Consider the following 18,989-nt stretch of genomic DNA (forward strand, 5'->3'; position numbering starts at 1 on the left):
TTGTGTTTTCAGCCAACATGCCCTTGCCACTACCCTTAGGAATGGGTTGCTATGGCACTAGGAGCATGAAGCAGGGCTATTAAGGAGGCTGCAAAGTGGAGGAGCTTGTACACTGTCCAGGGCCAGAGCTGGCACACCCCTGCTCACATTACCAGGGGCCACCCTAAGGGCCTGGAGTGTTCCAGGATTATACCAAACTGGCCTCTGCTTTTATTGCCATTCTTGGGGAACCTGGAGTGCCAAAGACTGCTGTGGGGGAGGCCGAGTCTGGGGGTGATTGCAAACAAACTACCAAGCAGCTGTAGTTCCTGTCCCAACATTGAGCAAGTCATCCTCAAATGGTTCAAAAATATATGGTGCTGAAACAGCTGAGTTTGAATCTTGGCTTCCCCTCTAATGTGCTAGGTGAGCTTGAGTGTCAGATTTCTCATCTGTAAATTGGGGATAATAGCATTCCCTTCCTAGAAGTTTACTGGGATGGTTAGAAGAGGCCAGTAAGGTACCTCACTGCCTCCTGGCACATGATAAGTGATCAGTAGACCTGGTTTTTCTGGTTATGTTTGGGCCGCTCACCCTGCCTGCCCTCAACTCCAGGACACCGACATAGCTAGCCAAGCCCATCCTTTCTGGGTCTTCTCTGTCTGCGGCTGCCCCAGCCAACCCTCTCCTTGGGTCTCTCCAGAGTGCTGAGTCACGCTGCAAGGTTCTGCCCTCCTCCAGCTGTACTCCTGGTAAGACCCAACCTCTGGGGGTAGATGCATGAGGGGGACGCAGGGCTCTGGAGCCTGACATCCCAAATTCCAAGCCTGGCACCATCACTGAGCAAATGAACGTGCCTCTGAGCCTTACTTTCCTCCCCTGTAAAGCAGGGAAGACTACGTTTATTTCTCAAAATCAAAACAAGATAGTGTAGGTGGGGGTCAATAGGAGTCAACACGAGGCAGGGGACAACTCTGCTGTGTGATGAGCACTGTTCGTTCCGAGGACACGGAGAAGGCACCTGCACCCTGCTGGGGAGGCAGGAAGAGGCCTAAGGAAGGCCTCCCGGACGAGGGCTCCTTGAGGGTGCACGGAGCAAGATTGGGGAGGGATGGACTTCCCTGGTGGTCCAGTGGTTAAGACTGTGCTGCCAATGTAGGCAGCATGTGTTCGATCCCTGGTCAGAGAACTAAGATCCTGCATGCTGCATGATGTGGCCAAAAATAAAAATACAAAAAAGACTGGGGAGGAAGTCCAGGCTGAGCAAAGGCAGGGAGGAAGGACAGAGCGTGATGGATTAGTGAGTTCAGGTTGTTGGAGTCGGGGAGACACAGTTAAGGCCCAAGGTGGTCAAGTCCCAGAGGGTCTGGTTAGCTGCCACTGAGAATGACCCCTCTTGGGGAGAAACGGGTGGCCAGTAAAGGGTTTATGCAGGGAACCATGTGATCAGATTTTCATTTCAGAGATTTTTCTGGCTGCCCTGTGGAGTGTGGACAGAAGAGGTTAGGAATAGGCATAGAGAAATTCACGGCTCCTTTCTAAACATCCAAGCAAGAGAGGACAGAAGCCCAGACCAGGGCTGGCCACCAGGGTGGCCATGGTGCTGGGGGTGGAGTCCAGACATATTTAGTGAACAAGCCAGCAAGCTGAGGGCCAGGGCATGAACCCCGTTCGGACCCCCTTTCTGCCTCTTCAGTGGGCCCCAGGGCCTGGTGAACTTGACTTCTTGGGTCTCAAAGGCACTGCATTCCTGAGCAGACTGCGGAGAGACCCAGTTCCTGCTTCCTCGGGGGCAGAGGCCCTGCTGGCCCAACACCACCCTCTGATGGCGGAAGGCGAGGTCGCCGCAGCTGTCCTGCAGCCCAGGCCTATGTAGCTGCCTCCTCTCTGAAGCCTCCTGATGCAAAGCCCACCCACTGAGTGTGCTGAGCAAGCTCCGTGCTGTCTGCACCGATGGCCCTGGGTTCATATTTCATCTCCTCTTCTTTTTCAAAAAAACATTTATTTAAATTTTTAAAAAAATTATTTTTGGCTGCACCAGGTCTTCATTGCTGCGTGCAGGCTTTCTCTCTAGTTGCAGTGAGTGGTGGCTTCTCTCGTAGAGCAAGGGGACTTCGGTAGTTGCAGCTTGCAGACTCTAGAGCTCAGGCTCAGTAACTGTGGCGCAGAGGCTTAGTTTGCTCCACGGCATGTGGGATCTTCCTGGGCCAGGGATCAAGCCCATGTCCCCTGCACCAGCAGGTGGGGTTCTTAACCTCTGGGCCACCAGGGAAGTCCCCTCCTCCTCTTCATGTTGTTCGTCGACCTGACAAGTCCCTTCCCTCCCTGATCCTCACTCTCCCCAGCTTCTGGAAGTGAAGCTTCAGCCCAGGCCTGGCGCCCAGTCGTGGGAGGGGAGCTGGTGTGGAGTCACATCTCACCGAGAGGCACAAATGTCCAAGCAGCTTTGTCCAGACCCTGGGCATCTCCACCCCCACCCCCAAGAGCCCAGCTGTTCGCTCAGTCCAGCTGTGTGCCCCCTGCCCCAGGCTGGCGCTCCCTGGCAGGGGCCCACCCTCCCACATGGACCCTCCCTTCCCCTGAGAGGTAGGGCAGGGCCACTGCTGGGAGCTGACCAGAGTTCTGGCTCCACCTCTGCCATTGGACATGGAGCTCTTGGGCAAGGCTCTCCCCCTCGCCGAGTCTTGGTTCCTGGACCTGTAAAATGGGCTATAATTCCTGGGTGCTTCAGGGTTGCATGTAAAGGGTCTGTGCAAACTGTGCAGTGCCAGGCCATGGAGTGCTGGTGAAGCTGTGCCTGTCTCACGGTGGCATCCCCTTCAGCCTGGGCTTTTGGAAGGTGAGTGGGACAGCAGTGGAGATCTGAGGGGCACGAGAGCCTTTCCAACTACATTCAAAAAACCCTTGTAGGCCCCTTGCCTGTATCCTTCTCCCTGGCCACCCCCACCCCTCACCCCGCTAAGGTCATGCGGCTTTGCAGCCAGGAGGAGGGCTGGTACGGGCAGGCCCCGCCTCCATTCCTCTGGACAGGTGAGGCCTGGGGATTTCCAACCCCCTCCTTTTGAGTCAGAGTTCTGATCTGTGGCCTCCTGCCAAAGATTTTGCCATTCTTTCCTGACAAACAACAGGGCCGTTTTGCAATCTGCCTTAAAAAATGGCGTTGCTTTGTTAATAACTATCAGATGTGTACACACAGTTGTTTACAAAGAAATAACAAACATCAGAGAGCCATTAGCAGCGTCGCCCAAGAGCCCTTCTGGCTTCCCTCTGGCCTCAAACACCCCACAGGCGCCCTCACCCATTCCTCCGTCTGGAAGGCTCGCGTCGCACCTGGTCACCCCACCCCCACCCCCGCCCCGTCTCTCAGTTGCGCCTTCAAGGGTCCCCTAGAATTTGGCTCCTGCCCCTCTAAGCCGACGTGATGGCGCCCTCCCACTTGATAATCATAGGAGTCACTTCTGCCTCCCTCGCTGTAGGCGAGCTTCCCATTAGCAGAGTCAAATCAGTCCAGTGTCCCCAGGATCCCCATGGCCTGCAGTGCCTGGCAGCAGGCACTCAGTAAACATTGATGCATGAGTGAACGAACAACAAAACAAGCTCTAGGTAAACCAGCCCCTTTCTGGGCTACTTCCTTTTAAAATAATTTATTGTTTAAAAAAAAGAATTTTTTTTTGCTGAACTGCACAGCATGCAGGATCTTAGTTCCCCAACCAGCGATCGAACCAGGCCTTTGACTATGAGAGCATGGTGTCCTAACCACTGGGAATTCCTCCCCATCCTACTTTTTTTTTTTTTTTAGTGTTAAGACACAGGGATGGAGGTTGCTAAAGACATGCTCCCTCTCTAGCTCCTGAAGCGCCCCCTCCAGGTAAGGAGATTCTGTTCTCACCTCTGCATTGACTGCTGCCCTCATGGCTGAACACAAGATGGTCTTGGCCAGCTCTGGGATTCAGAGGCCAGCTCTGGGATTCAGAGTCGCCGTGACAGTATCTGACCCCCACGTCACAGCCATGTCTGTGTAAATTCTTTGTGGTCAGAGCCTCGGAAAACCTCTTAGCTTGGGACAGAGCAGTCTTTGCTGCCTGCAAGCAAACCACGCGAGGCAGTGCTGAGGGTTAGGCAGTTGGCTCTGGGTGGTTAGAAAGGCCAGGGTCAGCGTTCATATCCACAAACCCCTTGTTTTTAGGCGAGGGAGGTGAAGGTGGCAGGAAGGCACTGGGAGTCTCCGTCATGACAGTTGGGCCCAGTGAAACCTGGCACAGGGTCCCCCTGCCCCCGTTGGCTGTGCCCGCCACAACCTGCCATGGGCGGTGGGAAGATGACCCTGGGAAGCCAGGACCTCAAGGGCTCTCGATGTCCCTTCAACTGGGAGGCTGCGCAGAGGATGACCTGTGCAGCTGGGGTGATGGGAAAGCCTACCACATCCGGGACGTGGGAATGTTCTTGAACATGAGATGCTGTGTGACTTTTTTCCTGATGGCCCCAGGCTGTCCCTTGGTGATGGTGAAGCAGGTTTTTTTTTTTTTTTATTTTCTTGCCAACTGATTTAAACACTCCTTTGGACCAGAAGTGCCTTGCAGCATTGGCTTATGACATTCAGTTTCTTTCTTTTTTTAAAGATTGATGTGGACTATGTTTTTTAGTCTTTACTGAATTTGTTACAACATTGCTTCTGCTTTATGTTTTGGTTTTCTAGCCCTGAGGCATGTGGGACTTTTAACTCCCCAGTCAGGGATTGAACTCCCACCCCCTGCATTGGAGGGTGAAGTCTTAACCACTGGACCGCCAGGGAAGTACTGACATTCATTTGGTTTCATTCAGTTAGTTTGCTTTGCATAGCGGCAGAGACCCTGCTCAGACTCTGTGCTCCATCGTTCCTGGTGGATGGAGGGCTGGGTCCACAGAAGGAGGGCTGGGGCCTAAAGGACCCTCTGGCTCACCAGAAGACCCCTGCCTTCCCAAGCCTCATTATGTCCTTGCCTAAGACAGGCTCTGGGAAATCGAGAAACCTCTTATTAACCAGGGAAGATGTGAGCACAGAGTCTGAGAGTGGGGAAGGGACCAGAGGCGGGCTTCTTGCTGGCAACGCACCTGGGGAGTGGGGCTCAAGGAGGCTCTCAGTCCCTGGGAAGGGCCTGGGCGGCCAGGATGCTAATGCTTGGCAGCAAGGACCCCTTTTTCAGGGACGTCTGGTCACTCACTCCTGGGGACGTTACCTGAGTGGCCAGCATTCCACCCGTGGGACAGAAGTATGGGAGCAGGGATCCAGAGCCTGGGGCCGGGTCTTCAGAGGTACTGGGGGCCGCTGGCCTGGCCTAGCCAGAGGGCAGGGGGCAGAGTGAAGGGTGGTGGGGCAGCACGCTCAGGCCCTGGTGGATGGCCTCATTGCCAACTAGAGTCAACCTCAGAGCCATAGTCAGCTTGGCAGCTTCCTGCTGGGTGCAGTCCTTCCAGCAGAACAGGCAGTGGTCCTGACTGTGGGCTGTGGGCCCCAGGAGAACCAGCCATTGAGGGATAAAGCCTTTACTGGGCCGCTGCTGAGTCGCATTTGGGGCACGGGAGGAGGGATGGCAGCCGACCTTCAGCTGTCCCCCTGGTGAGACACAAAGATGGAGGAAAAGCCTGATGGTTGTCCTAAGGAGCAAGTCCAAGTCCAGGCTGGGCGCCCTGGGATGGCAGCTCCACGCTGCACCCCAGCACGCCTACTGCATCTCCCTCCAGCTCTGCTTGGGTCCTGGCCCCACTCAGAGCCGGAAAGAAACCAGGTTGAAGGTTGGCTGGACCACAGCAGGTGGGGGCGGGGTGGGGGGCCCCTGGGAATTCCCGGGAGACTGAACTCTGCGGAAGGCTGAGTGTGGCTCTTCTCCCGATGGCTGTCCCTGCCAGGGCTCACTTTCTATTTCTGATTTTCCCTCCAAAGGCGGTAGAGCCAACCCGGAGAGCTGACGTTCTGCCAGAACAGAGACACCCGCCCACAGCCCTGCCCATCCCTCTCCCCAGCTGCCTCCAGCTGGCCCTGAGGCGTATCCCTGCAGAGCCCCTACGTGCAGAGAATGGTCTGCTCTTCCGGCCTGAGCAGTGCTTCCTGCAGCCAGGGATCAGGCACACCCCCCCAAACCAGGGCCAGGCGTGGGTGCGCCCTGGGATGGGGGGGACCTTGTTAGGAAGGACACAAGGGCAGCTTCTGCAGACAGGATCTTTCCTCCTGGACGCTGGCTCATCGTCAGGGTTCTCTCTGTGAACAGGGGATGGGGTGTCCGTCAGGATCTTCACGTGATCTACACATCGGGGGTCCCCTTCCTGCTGGGCCGCCGAGCCAGGTGGGCCCACAGGAGCTGAGACGGCGAGGTGAGATGAGGTGAGAGGTTCTCCGTGGTCCCCTTCAGCACCGTTCTGCCTGGAAGGGCAGGGACAGGGCAGGGTGCTGAGGGGTCGGAGAGCTCGGGCACAGGGGTGGCGGGGTCTTCACTGCACTGGGGACTGTCTTGAGTCCTCGAGACCCTGAATCTTCTCCTCGGAGGCCTTGTCGGGGAGCAGCACCTCTACGGTGTAGCTGATCTTCTTGGCGTGTATCAGGCTGTAGGTGTTGTCGAAGCGCAGGACGTCTGCAGAGACAGAGGAGTAAGCAGGCAAAGCGAGCCTGGCATACCTGCACACCCGGGTGCCCTTGGGAAGGGGCCGCCCCGGACCGTAGGTGGGGCGGGCGTGTCAGCCACAGCCTGGTTCCCAGCCCATCCCTCCCGACTATCTCCTTGGCTGATGCTTGTGCTAACCACAGGAGTCATAGCAACCACCAGCATGCATCAGCCCGTCTATGGGTGTCACATCAGTGCTCACAGCTCCCTGAATCCTCAAAGTGGCCCCACGGAAACTACGATCATAGCCATGTTATGGATAAGGAAACAGGCTTACGGAGGTTGATGAGACCTTCTGATGATTCCAGAGCAAGTGAGGGGAGGAACTGGGATTCCCTTATCCTGATGTTCCAAACCAGAGGGGATCCCCACTTTCCCCATCAGTCACTTTCTCGTGTTTTTTTAAAAATTTTTTTATTATTTTTTTAAACACATATTTATTTTTATTTTACTTATTTGGCTGCACCAGGTCTTAGCTGTGGCATGGGAAGTCTTTTTTGTGGCATATAGGATCTAGTTCCCATGTCAGAGATCGAACCCAGATCTCCTGCACTGGGAATGCAGACTTTCAGCCACTGGACCACCTAGGAGGTCCCTAAAATTTTTATTACTTAAAAGAAAACTTCTGGGTCATGCTGTGCAGCACGTGGGATCCTAGTTTGTCAACCAGGTGGACAACGAGATCCTATTCCTGGGCTGTGTATTCAGATGGGCATGGCGGCCCTGCAATACCTGGGCATTGTCGGGAAGTGCCCAAAGCCCAGGCAGGTAGTGGGCTGTGACCCCTGCATTGGGAGTGCAGAGTCCTAACCACTGGACCACCAGGAAGTCCCTCTTATGTCTCTTTTAGAGGCATTTTGTTCACCGCCAAGGTCCAACGTGAATCTGGATCTGATGAGTCATCAGATCGGATCCACTTTGCCACCAAAGTGAACTAGGTGTGACTGGCTCAGATGCTCAGTCCGACTCTTTGTGACCCCATGGCCTGTAGGCCGCCAGGCTCCTCTGTCCATGGGATCTCCCAGGCAAGAATACTGGAGTTGGTTGCCATTTCTTCCTCCAAGGCATCTTCCCGACCCAGGGATCAAACCCATCTCATGCCTCCTACATTGGCAGGCGGATTCTTTACCACTAGCACCACCTTCTCCTTCCCCAGGGGTCATCAACCTTGGGTCTCCCTTCTCCTAGTTCTGTTCCCCGCAGAGGCGGGAGGGCAGTGATGGCCCTGGGCAACACCGCTTCTGCCAAAACAGACCAGCCCGAGAGGCCTGCGAATGGGGGACAAACACCTGGAAGGGCCATCTCCTCGAGTGGCCTACGCAGGTTGTCAGCCTAGAAGCCCTGACGCCGAGCCTATGGCTGTTTTCCAGCTGTCTCTCATTTAGCCTGTCGAGTGCGGTGAGGGGTCTTCCCAGGAGCTGAGCCCACGGGGCTGTGAACCCTGTGTTCCACCATGCCTCTCTGCTCCTGTACCCACACCTGGGGGCCTCTTCTCAGATCCAACACCTGAAGCTGATGCCCATGGCATCCGGGATATAGGAGCTTTCACAGACCCCCACACCCACCCCGAGAGCTGGAAATAGGGGCAGACAGAGGGGCCAGACTGGCAAGAGACGTCAGATCATTTCTCCACCATGAGGAGGAAAGCGACCCCAGTGATCCCCGTAGCTCTTACAGACGCCGGCTTCGGTGCAGGTGAGGCTCCCGTCCTCGGGCACCATGTGGGCCTTGTAGCGCTGGCTGGCCAGCACCTCCGTCATCTCCGCGGCCCGCTGCCGCTCCCCCATCTTGGTCTTCAGGAAAACCCCGAAGCCGATGTCCCCTCCATCTGACGCGTACTGCCACCTGCAGGGGACAGGGCCCCACTGACCACCACCTGCCTGGGCCCCGGGCACCTCCCGGAGTGTGGGGGGGGCACCGTGCCTACCTGAGCACGCAGCCCGGGAACAGGATCTCGCTGTCCACCTGCAGGGAGGAGCCTCGGCCCACGGTCGCCTGGTGGTCGTACTGGACCCTCACGTGGTTGCGCAGGTAGTAATGCTGGGGCACGTCACCCCCGTAGTTGATCTGTGGGCGGGGGTGGTGAGCGGGAACCGCACCACGGCCATCTCCCTTCCCTCCCTGTCCTCTGGGCGCCGGACCTTGGTCAGGCACTTGGGGTTGCCATCGGGGTCGGTCATGGTCCCCCCGAACTCCACGGGCAGCTGGTCGGGGCTGATGAATTTCAGCAACTCTTGCTTCCAGTTGCCTGTGGGGACAAAAAGTGGGGCGCCAGGGGGGTCAGGGGCTCAACGGAGGGCAGTGAGGCCAAGCCCAGGGAGAGACCTGATGTATCCTACGCTGGCTCCCCTGGGCACCAACTCCTAAAAACACCCAGGAGCTCCACATGGCCACCCAGGCCATCGTCTAGGGCCCAAAGCCGCGAATGGGTGTGCAAAGGTCACTGGGGGTCAGGCCAAGGTCGGAGCCTGAGTGAAGAGAAGGAGCTAAGGGGAGCCTCCGCGTCAGCCTCTGCTTCCAGGCAGATGCGGGGGCGTCACAGCTGGGGGCTGGGCCACTCACCTCCCATAATCACCACCTTCCTTCGGGTCTCCTCACCCATGAACGACTTGACCAAGTTGAAGGCCACGGGGAACAGCTTGGGGGCTGGAACACACAAACGCCCTCGAGAAGCTGGACCAGAGAGGACCTGGATACACAGGCCACAGCCAAGGGCGTGGGTGGGACAGAGGCTGGACGGACCTAGATGCTGCCATCTCCTGCTGTGAGAGCTTCAGCCACTCACTCACCCTCTCCGAGGCCTAGCACTCCTAACTGAAAAGTGGAGATCAAACGAAACAATAAATGGTTGCCTCCTCTTCCCCTGTGGTAGGGCATCAGCAGTGCTGATTCCCCAGGGGTGCCTCTTCCTTTCCACACTCACGGTTTGCCCATGGTGCCTTGGCACCCTCTTGGGTGCAAGCAGGGGGCATCTGCATTCAACCTCATGTTCCACCAGGATGACTCAAGTTCACTGGGTGCTATCTATGGGCCAGGCTCTGTGCTACACTTTCCCCAGAGACTATCTCATGTAACCTCACAGCTATCTTATAGGGAAGGTGCCATTGTATCCCCATTTTACGGAATGGGAAAACTGAGGGTCAATGAGGTGACCTTGATTTGCTCCATAGACTTGATGGGAAGCCAGATCATCTGACCCTAGAACACATGCAGTGAGCCCTTTGTCATACAGCCGTTGCAGGCATGGACTGTTTCCACTCCATGGATTCTCAGTCCATGGACTCTCTGATGCCAGTCCCCATCCAGGTCGGTAAAGAAAATAACAGTAAACATTTAGAGACATGGTGTATTTGACATTGCTGCAGCACACGAGAGCGTGCTTTTGTATATTCCAAAAGAATCAGCGAAGGACTGAGCTGAACAAACAAAGACCCATTCTCCAGCCAGGATGGTTTGACAGTCCCTGGTCTGGGTGGCTTCCCCGATGTCCTCTTCCCCCATTCCTCCCCCTTCCCACCCCTGGAGGTCATCCCTATTGTGGGCTCACCTCGAATAACAATTAAATTCTTCATCGTCTCTGGATAATTTGCTTCCAGAATGGCAAAAAACTGTGGGGTCAAGACGAGTCTGAGCAAGGCCAGCTTCCAACACCTCCAGCCCCCGGACTTCTGTGGCCTCTGATGCTGCTGAGACACAAGCCCCCAAGAGCCTCCCTCCCCCACCCCAGCAGCCCATCCCGTCCTTCCCGGGAGCATGGCCGTCATCCTCCATGGAGCTCTGGTTCAGACTCTCTCCTTGGAGGGTGGATCCCCAGGTCAGCTTCACTGGTTGCTGTCTGGGGCCCCTGGGCAGTGACCCCTCCTCCATGGACCGGAAGCTGGTATGGGCAGCGTGGCTCCCTGCTGGCTGCAAGCCGACAGCCGGCCTCACCTGCTGGTAAACCTCCACCGCTGGCTTCCACAGGTGTCTCAGGCTCAGCCCCTCCATGTCAAACACCATCACGGCCGTGTCGACCCTCCTTCCCAGCTGCATGCGACACAGCAGATACTCAGGTCAGATGACGGCTCCAGCCAGGAGATCCTGGCCAGAGAGCACCCCGAAGATCCCTCCCTCCACTGTCCTGCTCCCTCCTCCAGCTGCCCATAGCATTTTCCAAACAGACAGAGCCCATCCAGGGTCTAAGGGGGTGCCACCTCTGAGCCTGAGCGTTGTGGCCGTCACACATTGTAGCCTGGAATGAGTTAACTGTGATTAAAGACATCCTTCATTCACTGGGCATCTTCACGTACAGTAGTATACTTGTCAGCCAGTGATGCAGCCCTGCAGGTGAGTCCAAGCCAGAATTGCTGCTGGGGGGCTGTGTGGCTTTGAAAGTGTTAGTTGCTCAGTCGTGTCCGACTCTTTGAGCCCAGGGACTGCAGCCCACCAGTCTTCTCTGTCTATGGGATTCTCCAGGCAGGAATACTGCAGTGGTTGCCATTCCCTTCTCCAGGGGATCTTCCCAACCCAGGGATCGAACCTGGGTCTCCCTGCATTCCAGGCAGATTCTTTACCATCTGAGCCACCAGGCCTTGGGTGGGTTTTTAATCCCTCCGAGCCTTACTTTTTTCCTCTGTAAGATGGGGATAATTCCAGGCCCTGAGAGATCTGCTGTGAGGATTCAACAAACCCAGTGTCTGACACTTGGCCAGTGCCTGTTAAATCTTAACAGATACTAGTGTCTCCATCACGTTAACTACTGGCTCCAAATGGGAACATCCGTGACATGGAAGACACTGCTCTGAGCCTATAAGTGAGCCATCTCACATGAGAACACACAAGTGTTTGAACACATGTGTTCAAACCAAGCACAACACACGGCATTGGGAAATTCTCTCCTGCCTGCCACAGATCTCGGTGGAGGGTCTGTTTTGTGTTCTGCTCTGTGCCAGAGGCTGGGGACGCAGGCCCTGTCCTCGTGTGGAGTCCCATGAGGACACATATATATTAGCCATAATATCCCACAGTGCCATAACAGCTTTAGACACTTAGACTCCCAAAACCAACCCGGCCACACTTGACATTAGATTCCCTCTGAAGGCTAGTGACCAGGAAACACAGAGTCAGGGGCCAGGAGAAGCCCTGCAAAGGTGGGTGTGGTCCTTCTTGGCTTAGAAGCCCCATGCTCCACAGAGTTTGGTAGTAACTCCCTAGGGACACCAGGGATGTGCCCAGATTCAAGGGTCACCAGTTTTGGGGGATGCCCAAAGCAATGGCTGGGAGAAATATCAATAACCTCAGATATGCAGATGACACTACCCTTATGGCAGAAAGTGAAGAGGAACTCAAAAGCCTCTTGATGAAAGTGAAAGAGGAGAGTGAAAAGGTTGGCTTGAAGCTCAACATTCAGAAAACAAAGATCATGGCATCTGGTCCCATCACTTCATGGGAAATAGATGGAAAAACAGTGGAAACAGTGTCAGACTTTATTTTTTTGGGCTCCAAAATCACTGCGGATGCTGATTGCAGCCATGAAATTAAAAGACGCTGACTCCTTGGAAGGAAAGTTATGACCAACCTTGATAGTATATTAAAAAGCAGAGACATACTTTGCCAACAAAGGTCCGTCTAATCAAGGCTATGGTTTTTCCCGTGGTCCTGTATGGATGTGAGAGTTGGACTGTGAAGAAAGCTGATCGCCGAAGAATTGATGCTTTTGAACTGTGGTGCTGGAGAAGACTCTTGAGAGTCCCTTGGACTGCAAGGAGATCCAACCAGTCCATTCTAAAGGAGATCAGTCCTGGGTATTCATTGGAAGGACTGATGCTAAAGCTGAAACTGCAATACTTTGGCCACCTCATGCGACGAGTTGACTCACTGGAAAAGACTCTGATGCTGGGAGGGATTGGGGGCAGGAGGAGAAGGGGATGACAGAGAATGAGATGGCTGGATGGCATCACCGACTCTGTGGACATGAGTTTGAGTGAACTCTGGGAGTTGGTGATGGACAGGGGGGCCTGGCGTGCTGCGGTTCATGGGGTCGCAAAGAGTCAGACACGACTGAGCGACTGAACTGAACTGAACTGAAAGCAATGGCTCCCCCATCAGGTATCATAGTTACACAATCAAGGGACATCTTTTTTGTAAGCAAAGCTGACCACCCACTGTTCCCAAGGATCTGGGGGAGCAGGGCTAAAGGGTTCGTAGCACCAAGGCCAGCATCTCACCCACGGTCAGAGGGGAAGGGCTTTGGCCACCCTTGGTGCACACCAGCAGAGAATGGCACCCACGTGTTAGACGCTTGTGCAAGGGTGACTGCAGGAGGAGCAGAGCCCAGCATGCTGAAGGCTAGGGAGGAGCAGATGCCTCCCTCGCCAGGCCTGGTACCAGCCTTAGACAGACGGGCCCCACCACGTGCCCTCTGCCTGCCCGCATACCTTCTGACTCTGCTGCTCACACTCGTGCAAAAGCAGCTCACAGACCCTGACGCGCTTCCGGATCAGCTCCTGCTTGGAGGCTGACAGCAGGAGGCCCCTGGGGTCCATGGTCCCGATGATGTCGAACCACACGGGGCAGCCCTCGTAGTCGTGGCCACACAGGCCGCCGGCGTCATACCGCTGGACCACCTGGACACAGGGCGAGGGCCCGGCTCGAAGCAGCCGGCCAGGCTGGTCCCCGCTCCCCCGGGCGGCTGGACGCGGTAGGGGAGTTGAGGGGGTGGCCGTAGCCTGGGGAACCCCACGTGGGCTCACCTCTGAGGGCTTCCACTCGAGGATGTTGTCCAGGTCCTGTTGCTTGCGGAACTCCATGTGCTGCGGAGGCACGGCTGGATTTGCAGACTGCCCGCCCCAGAGGTCACAGGCCACTCCCCTCTGCCCACCGACACCAGGATCCTGCCAGAGCCACCCCAGGCGCTACCAACATAGGCTGGGGGTGGGAACACCTGGACGAGGGCTGTGGGGGACCCGGGTCTGAGGCAGAAAGGGATGCAGGGGGAAGGAAGAAGAAACACAAAGCAGGACTGGGAGAGAGTCCCCGGCCTCTGTTGATAATCCCTGGGGATAATTCCTGGGGTGCAACGTGTAGGAGACAGGATGCTCGTGAGCACAGGGTCTCACCTTACGGAGCATGTCCTCTGATTTCTGCAGGTCAAAGTTCCGGGCTGCAAGAAGAAGGCGTGGTAAGAGGAGGCTGGAGGCAGAATGCAGCCTAAGCCATTCTCTGACAGCTCATAAAGAGATAAGCTCCGGGGGCGAGGCGGGCACACCTTTCTGATGCTCCAAGAATACACTGGGGGTCTGGAAATTTTTTTTAAAAAAAGCAAGGATCTTTAATCCTCTCGAAGACTGTGGAAGGCCCCTGATTTCATTTTCCAGGCCTTAAAAAATTTTTATTGAAGTATAGTTGATTTATAATGTATTAATTTCTGCTCTACAGCAGAGTGATCCAGTTATACATATGTATATTTTCTTCATCATATTCTTTTCCATTATGGTTTATTACAGGATGCTGACTATAGCTCCCTGTGCTATACAGGACCCAGGCCTTTATTTTTAAGATATCTCTCTGTTCGGCTGTGCCGGGTCTTGGTTGCAGCACACAGGCTTTTCGGCCTCTGTCGCAGCTCGTGGGATATAGTTGTGGCACACGAACTCTTAGTTGCGGCATGTAGGATCTACTGCCCTGACCAGGGATCAAACCAGCGACCCCTGCGTTAAGAGCTCAGAGACTTAGCCACTGGACCACCAGAGAAATCCCTCCAGGCCTCTTAAACGTGTTCACTCTACAGCTGATCTTGCCTGCAATATTTAACATCCCCCAGGGAGCAGAGATGCCCCCGGTGTTAGGAGTGGTGAAGAGCATGGGCTTTGGAGTCAGATTTGAGCTTAAACTCTAGTTTTGTCCTTTTATTTGCTTGCAACCATGAGTAACTCACTTACATTCTCTGAGCCTTAGTTTATCTGGGACTATCATTTTAAGAGTTATTCAAAGGATGTCATGAGGGACTTTTGTCTTATAAATAAAATGTGAACCTTTTCTGATGCCCTTTTCTGCATTGAGATAGCCCTATAATTTCTTATCTTTAACTCCATTAATGTGCTCGATGACACTGATAGGTTCTCCTTTCTTTTCTTTTTTATGGCTGCGTGACTTATGGGATCGTCCTGATTAGGGAGTGAGCTAGTGCCCCTTGAAGTGGAAGCTCTAAGTCTAACCACTGGACCACCAGGGAATTCCCTAGGTTTTCTGATGTTAAACTCTTCTTGCATACCCAAGATAAACTCTCCTTGATACTGTTGCATAATTTTAATACCTTCTTGGATTCTGTTCTGTAATATTTTATTTAGACTTCTTTACATCTACATTAGTAAGTGAAATGAGCCTAGAATTTCCTTTTATTGTCCTTAGCTAGCTTGGTAATCAAATGTGCCCAAGCCTCGTAAAATAAATCTCACTCTTTCATATATTTGGAAACAACTCAAACAATTTGTATACTTAGAAATTAGCTGGTCTTAAAACTGGAGGAATTCACCTGCAAAGCCATTTGTGGTCTGAGTTTGGAGGGGAGGGGATGTTTTTATTACCATTTAAATGTCTTTCATATTTACTGGTCTATTGAGGGCTTTCTTTTTCTTCTTCCAGGAATGTGTCCATTTCACTTAGATTTTCAAATTTCTTGGTGCATAATCACGCCTGATATTCTTCTGTTGGCTGTAAGACTATTCCTGTGAGATGTCTCTGGGAGATTTTCCTCCTGAGAACCTGAGAAGGGCTTCTGGTCCTACAGATAGTGGTTTGGACACCGCTGCTGGGTCCTCAAAACTGTTTCACTGTGTGTCAGACTGGGAGCATGGGGCAGGCACAGTCCCTGCCCTCGTGGAGCAGGCATCCGAGAGGGAGAGATGGACCCAGACGAGGGATGGGGACAAAGGGAAACAAAGGAGTCCGCCTCAGAGGGTCAGCAAGGCTCCTCCGCATCCAGCTGAGCTCAGCCCTGGCCTTTGACCCTGTCTGGAGCCTGTGATGCTGGGAGGAGAGCTGAGTTGAAGGGCGGGGCCGCAGCAGCAGATCTGCTGCATTGTGAGGGGGAGGCGTCGGACGCCTGGCACCCTCTTCCTATCTCAGGTCCTTTTCCTTCCCCTGACCCAGCCGCATACAGTGCAGACGATTTCACTTATTTATCTAAGAGCCACGAGGTACCTGAAAAGCTGGTTTTTAAACCCAAAAAGATTCAAAAGAGGAAGAGAGAGGTCTGAGGCTGTATCAAGTGGCTTTAAGAAATCCACCATCCCCAAAATGGTCCAGATGAACCTATTGGCGGAGCAGGAACAGAGGTGCAGATGTAGAGAACAGGCGGGCGTGTGGACGCAGGGGAGGAAGGGGAGGGTGGGACAAACCGAGGGGGCAGCACTGACAGACACACAGGCGCGTAAGACAGACGGACGGCTAGTGGGCTGCTCGGCGCCCTGTGATGACCTAGTGGGGCGGGAGGGAGTTCAAGAAGGAGGGGATGCATGTGTACATAGAACCAACTCACTTTGTTGCACAGCAGAAACTGACACAGCACTGTAAAGCAGTTATACTCCAAATTAAAAAAAAAAAAGAAATCTACTGTTCCAACTCCTTTTTTAGCTTGGGTGGGGGAAAAAAACATTAAAATGACATTGAAAATGAAATAGAAACTGCCTCAGCCAAGAGGGCCTAAAGAGACAGGACAAGAAAATGGAATGTGGTGTCCTGGATAGGATCCCGGAATGGAAAAAAAAAAAACTAAGCAAATCTAAATAAAACACAAATTTTAATTACTAATCACATAGCAATGAAGGTTCATTAAAGGTCACAAACATATATATGAAAGTGTTAATGTGCGGCATCTAGGGGAACTTTCTGTACTATCTTCGCAACTTTTCTGTAAATCTTTTTAGAATGGTTCTGAAAAATAGTTTGTAAAAAAACAATAATTTAAAAAACAACAACAATCAAATGGAACAGAACAGAAGGGAGGCCTTCCTCGGTGCAGGCTCCGTGGATGCCCATGACCTCAGGTCTGACTCACAGCATCTTGAAGGTAGAGACCAGTGTTACACAGGTCAGGAAAGCGAGGCAGCTTGTATGGGCACCCTGCTAGCAATCACTGTTCTGTCTGATTCCAGCCTGGCTTCTGACTTCTCTCCTGGCTCAGGCTCAAAAGCCATTCCACGGGGTATGTTGAGATGACATGAATTTTTTCCCCTAAGTTCTAGGGTGGTTTCTGTCATTCTAACTATTCTGCACTACTGCAGCAATTCCTAGAGGAAATTCCTCCTCTGCCTTTAATCACACCCACTCTCTGAATGTTCACTGGGCACTCGGTGTCAGACCCCTAAGAGAATGACACCTGAGGCCCTGTCTTCAAGGAACTGGAGACAGACCCAAGGTCAAGTCCTGAAGACAGCTCAGTGGCATTTACTCAAGACCTGGCAGGCCTGTCATCCTGAGAACTTCCTGGGTGTTACCTCTAACCTCACCTCACCCTGTTGCCCACACATGCCAGGCACTATACCCTCTCATTTAATTCATAACAACCCTTGGGGAGGTGGCCTCATGCCCACTTTATGGATGAAGAAACTGAGGCGCCATAGGATTTTTGTGCTGTGCTGATTTGGACGGGAACTGAGATTCCAGCCCACTCTTCAGGGCTGTCTCCCAAAGTCTCCCACCTGCTTTCCTGAAGCACCCCCCCACCATTCCCCGCCACCCTGTCAGCCTCCACCGACCCCAGCTGGCCTCACCTCGGAGCCAGCGCAGGAGGAAGTGGTCATCAGCCTTGGGCAGTGTGGGGAGCAGGTCCTGAAGGTTGTCCCGGAACTGAGGGAGCGGATATAATGGTCAGAGGCGCTCCCACAATCCCGACCCTGTCCCAGACCTTCCCAGCCTCAGTCTGCACGTCAGTCCTGCCCAGGGACCCTGCAGAGTTAGCAGCACATGCCCAGACCAGGTTGCGACCTGGGAATGGGCCAGCCCTCAGCCCACCATGGCAGGAAGAGTTGGATCCTTCTCAAACCTGAGGGGTTCTTTGCCCCACAAGACCCTTGTTCTGTAGGTTTGAGGGAGGGTTGTGTCCTTTCTGTTTTTACAAACATCCCTGGTGAATCTGATGCAGGCACACCAGAACATTCCGGAGACATTGCCTGGATATTGCATCATGAGGGTCTTGGAAGGACTTGGAAGCAAGTAGCTTAACCTTTCTGAGCCTCAGTTTCCTCGTCTGTGAAGTGGGGATAATGATACATTTGTGCCAGTCAAAGGAGTTTGTGAAGGTAAAGGCTTTAGATTCAGGCCTGGCTTGCAGCAGGTGCCAGATACATGTGAGGCTCACAAACTAGCAGCCTGAAAAGAAACCCTTCCCCAGAGTATTCTTGCCTGGAAAATCCATGGACGGAGGAGCCTGGTAGACTACAGTCCATGGGGTCGCAAAGAGTCAGACACGACTGAGCAACTTCACTTTCACTTTCAGGTGAGTCCCATAGGACTGTCTTGAAAGCTCCAACTCCACCCCCCAACCCCCCCACCCCCCCAACCCCGCCATTTCCCTTTAATGAAAACATTAACAATAGGGAGAAGGCTTGGAGTCTGGGGATTCAGAAAGCCACAGACAGAAACCAACCAAACAAAGGTTGCAATCTCGGCAGGGGACCTGGGCGGCTGTCTGCCCAAGGCTGCCTCAGTGCAAAAGGCAGGGCCACCCTCCTCCACCTTCCTCAAGGGACAGGGCTCGGTGGCTGGGCGCGGGCGGAGGTGGAGAGCGGGACTGAGTCGCAGAGAGGCCCAGAGAAGGGGCTCCTGGCCCAGGCGGGTGCTCAGCTCCCTGGACAACCTGTGCGCTGGAGCCACGGGCTGGACGCGCGCTCTCCAGGGTCCCCTTTCGCGGCTGTGCCCCGAGGGCTGTTCGGCCCCTGCCCAAGTCTCCCCCTACCCAAGTTCCTCACCCGGGTCAGCGCCTCCTGCTGCTGGGGGCTCAGGTCCCCAACTCGGCCGCTCATGGTGCCCCGAGCGCCGGTGCCCAGGACGAGTCTGCCCGCCGCCGCCTGGCCTGTTTTTGCCGGGCGGGGCGGGTGTTGGTTCCGCCCCCGCGGCCTGGAGGGCACCCCTCCTTCCCCACCCGTCCAGCCAGCTTTGCGCCTCTGCTCAGCGACTTTTCCCACAGTCGCTAAGGCACACTCTACCCGGGCCTGGGAGGTGACCTGCCCCAGGGGGATCCCAGAGCACAGACTCCAGGCGGGGGGCGGGGGGTGGGGAGGGCCACCGGGCTCCTCCTACCTCCCTGCGACCTCATCCCAGGGGCTCCCACAGGGTCCCGGGGGACAGGCAAGACAGGGGGGGCATCAAAGACACGTGGGCAACTTTCAGAGATCA

The 18,989-nt window shown here is 54.5% G+C and overlaps 1 protein-coding gene across 2 annotated transcripts; it reads right to left on the reverse strand.

Annotated features, from left to right (window-relative positions):
• Nucleotides 1-3,570: 3,570 nt before the first annotated feature.
• Nucleotides 3,571-18,745, reverse strand: LOC129542533 (SEC14-like protein 4). 2 transcript variants are annotated; one of them, XM_055405030.2, is made up of 12 exons: nt 18,563-18,745; nt 17,366-17,441; nt 13,712-13,755; nt 13,346-13,405; nt 13,031-13,219; nt 10,545-10,640; nt 10,162-10,222; nt 9,177-9,260; nt 8,756-8,862; nt 8,542-8,681; nt 8,290-8,459; nt 3,573-6,584 (listed from the first exon to the last, which is right to left on the reverse strand). In XM_055405030.2, exons 1-12 carry the CDS (start codon nt 18,614-18,616, stop codon nt 6,445-6,447), a joined length of 1,221 nt encoding a protein of 406 aa, XP_055261005.2. In that variant the 5' UTR covers nt 18,617-18,745; the 3' UTR covers nt 3,573-6,444. The 2 variants fall into 2 exon arrangements, with proteins under 2 accessions (XP_055261004.2, XP_055261005.2); XM_055405029.2 differs by lacking the exons at nt 13,031-13,219; nt 13,346-13,405; nt 13,712-13,755; nt 17,366-17,441; nt 18,563-18,745 and adding an exon at nt 12,203-12,468 and having other exon boundaries at nt 3,571-6,584.
• Nucleotides 18,746-18,989: the final 244 nt, after the last annotated feature.

This window comes from Moschus berezovskii, chromosome 19 (assembly GCF_049115385.1).
Source record: "Moschus berezovskii isolate FMDL1 chromosome 19, NW_MosBer_1.0, whole genome shotgun sequence".
Lineage (NCBI taxonomy): Eukaryota > Metazoa > Chordata > Mammalia > Artiodactyla > Moschidae > Moschus > Moschus berezovskii.